The sequence below is a fragment of the Austrofundulus limnaeus genome, unplaced genomic scaffold, assembly GCF_001266775.1.
Source record: "Austrofundulus limnaeus strain Quisiro unplaced genomic scaffold, Austrofundulus_limnaeus-1.0 Scaffold157, whole genome shotgun sequence".
Lineage (NCBI taxonomy): Eukaryota > Metazoa > Chordata > Actinopteri > Cyprinodontiformes > Rivulidae > Austrofundulus > Austrofundulus limnaeus.
The window spans coordinates 375,865-384,930 of NW_013952559.1; the positions used below are offsets into that span (position 1 = coordinate 375,865).

At 38.6% G+C, this 9,066-nt stretch overlaps 2 protein-coding genes across 2 annotated transcripts in view; both read left to right on the forward strand.

The window, feature by feature from the left end:
* The window catches only part of LOC106523476 (protein NipSnap homolog 2), a gene marked incomplete at its 5' end in the record, with an annotated part of 3,519 nt that extends 1,923 nt beyond the window's left edge, over positions 1-1,596 (forward strand). Inside the window, 2 exon segments of the mRNA XM_014016896.1 lie at positions 411-494; positions 577-1,596. Coding sequence (XP_013872350.1) covers positions 411-494; positions 577-641 — 149 coding nt within the window.
* A 296-nt stretch (positions 1,597-1,892) lies between these two features.
* On the forward strand, positions 1,893-9,066 carry cct6a (chaperonin containing TCP1, subunit 6A (zeta 1)). Its single transcript, XM_014016893.1, has 13 exons — positions 1,893-2,124; positions 2,524-2,587; positions 3,060-3,194; positions 4,843-5,016; positions 5,247-5,350; positions 5,428-5,698; positions 6,024-6,106; positions 6,369-6,465; positions 6,555-6,702; positions 7,961-8,094; positions 8,202-8,304; positions 8,397-8,469; positions 8,558-9,066. The coding sequence occupies exons 1-13, from the start codon at positions 1,988-1,990 to the stop codon at positions 8,628-8,630; spliced, it is 1,596 nt and encodes a 531-aa protein (XP_013872347.1). The 5' UTR covers positions 1,893-1,987; the 3' UTR covers positions 8,631-9,066.

The window sequence follows — 9,066 nt, forward strand, 5'->3', positions numbered from 1 at the left end:
CATGAAGCACCTTGGATAATCTCCAGAAATCAATTTAAAGGGTAATAAAATAATTGCTGATGTAATATTTTCCCTATAATTATTACAAAAACACTAAATATGTAAAAATAAGTATTTATGTTTGTGTACAAAGTGTTTAGATTGTCAAAAAGCCTTTGTTTTTATGGATATTAATGAAGCTCATGTACTCAGACCAGTAATATTTGGGGTCACAAGTTTTTGCCATTTGTGGGTCAGAGGACAAAAAGTTTGGGAACCACTGATCTAGAATAATGTGAATGACTAAACCARAAAAAAAGAAAAGAAATTCAGATCTCAGCAAAATATTGGAACTGATCATCAAGACATGCAGTGTGAACATAGTGGCTGTTACATACAACTAAATAATAAAAAACATTTTTTTCTGCCAGCTTACAAAGATCTTCAGTCCAGAGAAGTCATTAGAAATGCAGCCTGGCAGCGTGAAGGCTGGGATGAGGTTGTTTACTACACAGGTAGGTTTAAGTTTGCATTTATACATGTGGGACAGCTACTAGAGAGCTGAAACTACCTTGTTTTTCTTCTTTGTGTTTACAGTCCCTCTTATTCAGCACATGGAATCGAGAATAATGATCCCCATGAAGACTTCGCCCTTGAAGTAACAACAAACAGAAGGGAAATGTTTCAGCAGCCACTGCTACAAGAACACCGATCTGTGTGTGATTAACCACCAGGATGTGCACTGCCAGGATCATCAACAGAATCTGAAGATGTTTTTGTTTTGTTGTTCCTCCTTTATGCCTTTTTAAAAAATGAGGTCAGCATAACTGTCTAAAAGTGGACCTGTTACAAGTTTTACTTTCTCCTCTGCTTAAACGGTTTTGTCACATAAAAATAAAATACAATGAAAAATGCATAAAACTTTTTTTCATAAATTTACAACAAAAGCATTTTTTTCTCAATCACTTGCTAATATCAAGCTTATAAAAGAAACCAGTAATGGTTATGTCATTTGTTTAAACTTTTTTTTTCTTAAAAAAATGTTTTATGTTTACAAATCTTCCATCCATCTGATTGGGATAGGTGGGATTAACGCCAAAATAATTTTTAGCTCTTGAAGTTAATGGCAGTAAAATTGCACAGTCACACAAGAAGACACAAACACACCGTTTGAAAAATTGACTTTTCAGTTTTGTTTTGTTTTTTGCATTAAGCGACCACATTCTTCGATTCTTTCTTAACTTTAACATCATAGCACTGATGGCTCTGAAAACAATGAAAATATGGTTAAAATTATTGGGAAATGTGTTTGGGTTGAGATGATTTAATCAAGATTTACTGAATAAACTACTGAACATTCACTGATTTAGTCTATCTGTTAACAGCAGCTGGGTGACTGCTCGCTTTCACTGAGAATATTACTGCTTTATCATTAAAGCTGAATGTAGAATTACAAAGTAGGCTTATTAAGCAAGCCGGGATTGTGGTCAGTTCTGTTAATGAGTGAGGTCATTCTAATCATCTTTTACTGAGAAAACTAGTTAATTGTGTTGTGATGAAATGCAGTGCTGTAATAACTTTGACTGTACATATTAAATGTCTGATGAAGAGACAATAGTCATGTTTTTGTGTTTGATCACTTTTAAGGATTTTTAAGTGTCCTTGGTGCGTTTAATAACATCGGAAATGCCGTAAAAGTAGGAACTTGCATGCAGGTATTAGAAAAATAGTCAAGTCAACTGATTTAATTATGCTGATAATGGTTTTATACATGAAACGTAGAGAAGAAAATAAATGTTAGGTGTTGGAAGGATAAGATATAAAGCAAAGTGCCTTCCGAAAGCGGAATGTCCCACCCGCGTTTCGTCCTCTGAAGGCAACACGACAACACGTGTTTGGAGCCTTCTGGAAGCAGGCTTTCCTTCCTAGTGCTGAGCACGAGCGTTAGCAGTGCTAACTCAGCCGGCGAGATCTTCGAACTTTACTCCGCTGGTTGTGCTGCTTAGCAATGGCTGCCGTAAAAGCGTTAAACCCTAAAGCGGAGGTGGCCAGAGCACAGGCTGCCTTGGCTGTTAACATCAGTGCCGCCCGTGGGCTCCAAGACGTACTGAGGAGCAATTTGGGACCTAAGGGGACCATGAAAATGTGAGTGCTATTGGGCTCTTTGTGCAGCACGCGCACCAAGCTAACTCACGGCTAAGTAGATAGCATTTGCCATTAAACTAGAGCTAGCAAACTATTTGCACTTGTATTGGTTTTGTCGCAACAAAAGTTTATATAAAACCGTTTTATGCCTTCTGAAGAAACTATTATAAAATACTCTATAATTCGACCGGGGCCTCTTGTTCTTAAGTGAATAGCGGGATGATGCCCTGCCCAGTCATCGTCATTATCCGCTCAGACACCGCTAAGCTAACGTTAGCATCAACCTGTTAGCAAGGTTCAGCTAAGGCCAAAATTGTGGGGAGTTGATACCCTGTTATTGATGTGATCGGGTTGAATTCTGGTGATTTTATTAAAATGTATTTTGCTTTGAACATGCAGGCTGGTGTCTGGTGCAGGAGACATAAAGCTGACCAAAGATGGCAACGTTTTGCTACATGAGATGGTAAGGAAGTGTTTAGGTAAAATCACTTCATTCATTGTATCTGAGCCTGCAAATATCTGTTCTTAATGTCTGGAAGAAGGATTCACGTTCTTAAACCCTTTTTAATTCATTACTTTATTTCCCACTATTAAGTGACCACACCCCGATGTGTGTGCATGTGTTTAACTTGTTTTAAGACATTTTATTTGGCTGATTGTTGTACTAAACTGGGAATAAAACTACTGTATGTTTAAAGCACATAGTATAATTTTTTGTTGTTTGCTTTTAAAATAACTTCCTAAAGTTTAACAGACCAAATAATTTGACTGCTGACCAAAAGAGTGTGTACCAAATTACAAATAAAAAATAAATTATATTCAATTTGTAGAAATTAAATGCAAATAGAATTTGCTTAATCACGTTTTGCTATGTCTGTGTTATTTAGTTGTTGCTTATGTGTCTGTTTGCATTTTTTGGTTCATTTCATTTTTAGCAAATTCAACACCCAACAGCATCGCTGATTGCTAAAGTTGCGACGGCGCAGGATGACATCACAGGAGACGGAACGACCTCAAACGTCCTCATCATCGGCGAGTTGTTGAAGCAAGCGGATCTGTATGTGTCAGAGGTACGACTGTGAAGTCACAGGCTTGTGCAGCTGGGTTTGTGTGCGTTTTACTTTTTTAATGAAGTGAGTTTTAAAACAACTAGGGCTGCAGCTAACGATTATTTTTAGTAGTCAATTAATCTATCGATTATTCTGACGGTTAATCGAGTAAAAATTAACAAGTAAAATGGGTAATATAAACATTTGGTTTTTGCAGTTTATTTTTGTAGAGTTCACTTGTTAATTGTAACAAAAAATTCATATTTTTTTAAGACTTATTAGGTTGATGCAGGGCTCCCATTTAGGCAATAAAAGATTKAGTCTTGACTGCTTAGTTATAAACAAATATGACAGTAGTAATGAAGGCTAAAAATCATAAAAAGCAGCAGCAAATAAAGAAATCCAACAATCTTCTATAAATACTTTTAAACTTGAAACATTTACTCCAAGTATCTCATTTAAATTAAGATAAAAGCATATCAACAAATAAATGTGTTTCAGCTCAAGCTGTCGATCTGTTGTGCTTTTATTTTTATCTGACAAACTTATAGTAAGTCTTGTTTTTAATAACACAACTTACACACTGTTTAATAAAACACTGCCAGGTCACCATGATTAGTCAGCACAAATAACGTTAGCTTAAAAATACCTCCTCCTTATACATCTGTAACCTGACAGATTATCACAAATTTAGGTAACCGTATTTTGCAAAAGGAACGTGAACGATAACTGTTGTTACCTCCGGACGTGTTTGGCACGTGCAGTAGGGGTGTAAGAAAATATCGATACACTGAAATATCGCGATATTTCATTTCCCGATACTGTATCGATATTCTAAAGCCCTGTATCGATTTTTWATTAAGGTTTAAAATGTCAACCTTCTTGCCAACCGTTCCATTTTTATGTTGTAGTTCAGCCTCTGACCACTAGTTGGCAGCAGTGAGCCAGCCATTTGGCTCCTCTACCTCTTGAGCGCCAGAGAGTAATGGTAGCATTAGCATTGTAAGTAAACATTAGCTTTTCTTTTTTTCACTAAGAGGTTTTTATTTAATAGAATTTTTGGACAAAAGATCGCAATATATCGCAATATATTGCCTTGCTTACAGTATCCCAATATATCGGGATGTATCGTATCGTGACCCCTCTGTTATGATATGTATCGTATCGCCAAATTCTTACCAATACACAGCCCTAACGTGCAGCAGTGTTTTTGTTCCGTGCAGAAGCATGGCGGATGTGAAGCGTACTGCACGTTGTCGTCTTTTCTGTTTAGTTTTAAATGTTCCCATGCTTTTTTAAATTCGTCGTCTTTTGGGCACTTCGTTTCGGCACTCTTCGTCTTCTTCTAAAGCTAAATATAGCGCTTAGCAAGCATACACGCGTGATGCGTCGACATTGTAACTGTTAATAGAAGCGCTAACATGGTAGCTTTGGGTGTAACACAAAAAACATTCTGGGCGGAAAGTGCGCTGATTATAACATGTATTTTTTACGAAGCTTCGAGGCAGATAAATTTGCCTCGAGGATTTTTTGTAATTGAATTACTCAAATTATTCGAGGAATCGTTTCCCCCCTAAAAACAACTTGTTGTGGCAAATCTTTTTCAACGCCTAAATGTATTTTTTTATATACATTGTCGTCCTTAATTTGTTTTGGTTTTGTGTTGCAGGGTCTTCATCCAAGAATAATTGCTGAGGGCTTTGAGGCAGCAAAAGAGAAAGCTTTGGCTGTTCTTGAGGAAGTGAAGGTGTCTCAGGAAATGGACAGAGAGACGCTCATCAACGTTGCTCGGACTTCCCTCAGGACCAAGGTCCACACAGAGCTGGCAGATCTGCTCACCGAGGTGAGTAAACAGATTTTTGCTCTGGTTCAGCAAAGTTATGTTGATGCAACCTGAGTTTTGTAGCTGACATTCAAAACATGAACTCATTCTAAGTTAGACAATCTCTGGAGCCACTTCGGTAAAAGTAATCTGTCTTTTAGTGTGGTAGTTTGAATTTGTAAACTTCAGATTAAGTGTCAGTTTATTCTGGTATCCAAATCTTTATTTCTCCTATTTTTACTTGGCTGCAGGCTGTAGTAGACGCTGTGCTCGCCATCTCTAAACCCAATGAGCCCATTGACCTGTACATGGTAGAAATCATGGAGATGAAGCACAAAACTGACAGCGACACACAGTGAGTTCTAATGAAGACAACAAGGTTGGGTTTCAGCTTTCTGAGAGAAGTCTAAAAGCTGCTTCTGCCTTTCTCAGGCTGATCAGAGGTTTGGTGATGGATCACGGCGCTCGACACCCAGACATGAAGAAGAGGGTGGAGGATGCCTACGTGCTGACGTGCAACGTCTCACTGGAGTACGAAAAGACGGAGGTCAACTCCGGCTTCTTCTACAAGAGCGCAGAGGAGCGGGAGAAGCTCGTCGCTGCTGAGAGGAAGTTCATTGAGGATCGTGTGCAGAAGATCATCGCCCTGAAGAAGAAAGTTTGTCCCAGTGATGAAAAAGGTTTCGTCGTCATTAACCAGAAGGTAATGTCAGAGAGCTACATTATTAGAGCTTTTTTTACATTTTGTAGAGTGATTTGCACTGACGTTCATCACATGATGTCTAATATTTGTGAGAAAGTTGAGCTACATTCGAGCGCACAGTGAACACCCAAGGAYGCTGTTGTGGCTCTCCCTGGTCTCCTGTACCTGTGCCACAGTAACTCTGATCTGTATCTCTGCATTAAGAGAGCCTGCTCCTCTCCTACGTGTATTCAACGGATCAGAACAATTCTTGCGTCATTCAGCAAACATAAACAACAACAGTTAAACTGAATGTTTACAATTTGTGTTTATCTGTGTTGCTCAGGGTATTGACCCGTTTTCCCTGGATGCCCTCGCCAAGGAGGGGATTGTTGCCCTGCGCAGAGCAAAGAGGAGGAACATGGAGAGGTATGAAAGAAGCATCTTTGTCAGATAATTTAAAAACCAGTCGTGATCTTTATTTTCCAGTAGGTGTTTTCAGAAGCTACATTTTGTTACCAGTTATAACAAACACAAGGTTGTGCTTTGTCAAATTCCTTTAGAATGATGGTTAATGCTCAGTTTTTGCTAAATGAAACAAACATGTAACTAGCGTTCTTAAATTATTTTCTGTTCACTGTTAAATTMAAGGAACTGCATTTTAAATTTAGCCTTCCTATTTGTTTTGCAGGCTCACGCTCGCTTGYGGCGGTATCGCCATGAATTCGGTTGATGACCTCACACCTGAATGCTTGGGTCATGCTGGGCTGGTTTATGAACACACGTTGGTGAGTCTGTGTGTCCGTGTCTGTCTGAAAAACAAACCCTCTGTGTGTGTGAGGTTGCTGAGGCAGGCTTGTTTGATGCTGTGTTTCAGGGGGAGGAGAAGTACACGTTTATTGAGAAGTGTGAGAACCCTCGCTCAGTCACCCTGCTGGTGAAGGGCCCCAACAAACACACCCTCACACAGATCAAAGACGCTGTAAGGGATGGTCTTCGGGCGGTCAAGAATGCGATTGAAGATGGTAAAGAACCTACATTTACAACTTGTTTCATTTTGTAMGTTTTATTACCAGTGTAGGYAAGTTATGGTGTCAAACAAGGAGTTTATATAGAACAGCTGGAGTGCCCAGAAACCASSTGACCRTGTGATCGGCTGGAGAAGCTAACGGCTAACGCTAAACGGGCAAAACTCTGGATTTCCCATCACTGTACATGTTGACAACAGAGCAGAAAAAAAGGATTGAAGATGTAGAAATCATAAAAACTATTAATAATAATATTAACCCAATTATTATTAATATCTTACAGTTTATATAATCTATCTAATGTTTTAAATAATGCCAGAAAAGCTGTTTGTGTTATGAATTTATTAACAAAAGATAAACAGGAAAACGTCTCATTTCACAACACAAGTCAGCAGATTTGATCTTATTTAGCTCAATGTGATCTGAGCAGAACATAATGTAACAGTTTAAAATTAAAATAATCTTATAAAGTCCATGTAATCACTGTTATTTATTGAACTGGTTAACAGATATTAGCTTGTGGAGCATTTATACAGAGTGTAGCACTGATAAATCATGTTACAATTTAACACAAACTATTAAATATTACTTTGTCCTCTGATTAACATTTAGACCTACAGAGTGTAAAATAATATTATAAATGTGAGTATTTTTAGGTTTCTGTTAGAGGAACCTGACCTGTTAAGAAGATGTTAGCTAATAGAGACAAGTTTCATCCTATAAGCAGGAAACATTTTCTAACTGTTGACTGGTAAATATAAATATTCTCGTTTTTTTATGATGGTAAGAAGAAATAATAAATATACTTTATTACTAGCTGAAGTCATTTTTCAACTAGCTAAAGTCTAAGTTACAGGCTGACTTCAGGTCTGGTTTAGATCATTGTTACTTATAAATTATATATATATTATGGTATATATATCTGCTGTTTTACATGATTGTCTATGGTCTCAAACCACTGTGGGTTCCTCTAGCTGCTGTAGTAAATGTCATCTGGAGGAATCATCTCTCATTAGGCTTTAATGGAAGTTACTGTTAGCTGTTTGTATTTGCACAGCGAACACCCAGGGATGCTAACGTGGCTCTCTCTGGCCTCACGTCTGTGCTACATCGACTCTGGTCTTTACCTCTGCATTTGGAGAGTTCCATCTCTTCTACGTGTATTCAGAAGATCAGGACAATTATTTTAAAACTGAAAAGTTGTTTGACTTTTATCAGTGTGGATTATCTCATGTTAGTGTTTCTATCTGTTCAGGCAGCGTCGTGCCCGGTGCAGGTGCCTTTGAGGTGGCCGTGGCTGATGCTCTGGTGAAACACAAGCCCAATGTGAAGGGCAGGGCTCAGCTGGGAGTTCAGGCGTTTGCAGATGCTCTTCTAGTCATCCCCAAGGTGGCGTATTCTGATTTTCCTCACAAGCTTTCAGTTTGTGTTTACTTGAATTTAAGTTGTTTCTCCTTATGATGTGTTCAAATGTTTTTGTTCTTCTTTCTCTGCAGGTCCTGGCCCAGAACTCTGGTTATGATCCACAGGAGACCCTGCTGAAGCTGCAGACAGAGTACAAAGAGTCCGGTCAGCTAGTTGGAGTTGATCTTAGTACAGGTTTGTTTTCAAAAAGTAAAACACCATGAAGCTGTGTACATGCTCATGAAACAGATGTCAAACTGTTAAAATCCTAACATCATGTTTTTCAGGGGAGCCGATGGTGGCAGGAGAAGCAGGTGTTTGGGATAATTACAGTGTGAAGAAGCAGCTCCTTCATTCATGGTGAGATGCATTTCTAAGTCATAACCAGTAGAATCTATGCACTCGCCCTGAATACATGTTTTCAACCATCTTTAATGTTTGTTTACAGCACGGTGATCGCCAGCAACATCCTGTTGGTAGATGAGATCATGCGAGCTGGAATGTCTTCACTGAAAGGTTAAAGGTCATCTAGAGGAAGTGCAGCTGTTGGACTCACAGGGACAGTTGTGTATCTGATGGTTCAGTCAACATGATCCTGCTCTCAGCACTCTGAAGCTCCCCTGTCGATGGACAGCCTCCCGACCAAACCCACGGCGCCCATCACATCAGTCAGAAGTCATCGTTCTCCTGGTCATGTTTGTTTTTCAGGAATTTGTCAATGCCTCCATCTGAAATGATTGGTTTATTTATGAGATTTTGTTAAAAGCACTGATCTCTGTCACACAGTTATGTTTCTGCCCATTAAAAGGTTTCTTGGCTTCCAGAGGATTCAAGTATTTTTATTTTAAATGTGAGGACAGAAACACAAAGACAAATGAATTTATGCAGTCTGTTGAAGATCACYAACTCAAATCAGGGGATTTAAACTAATAAAAGGCTTTTGTTTTGCTCAACCTA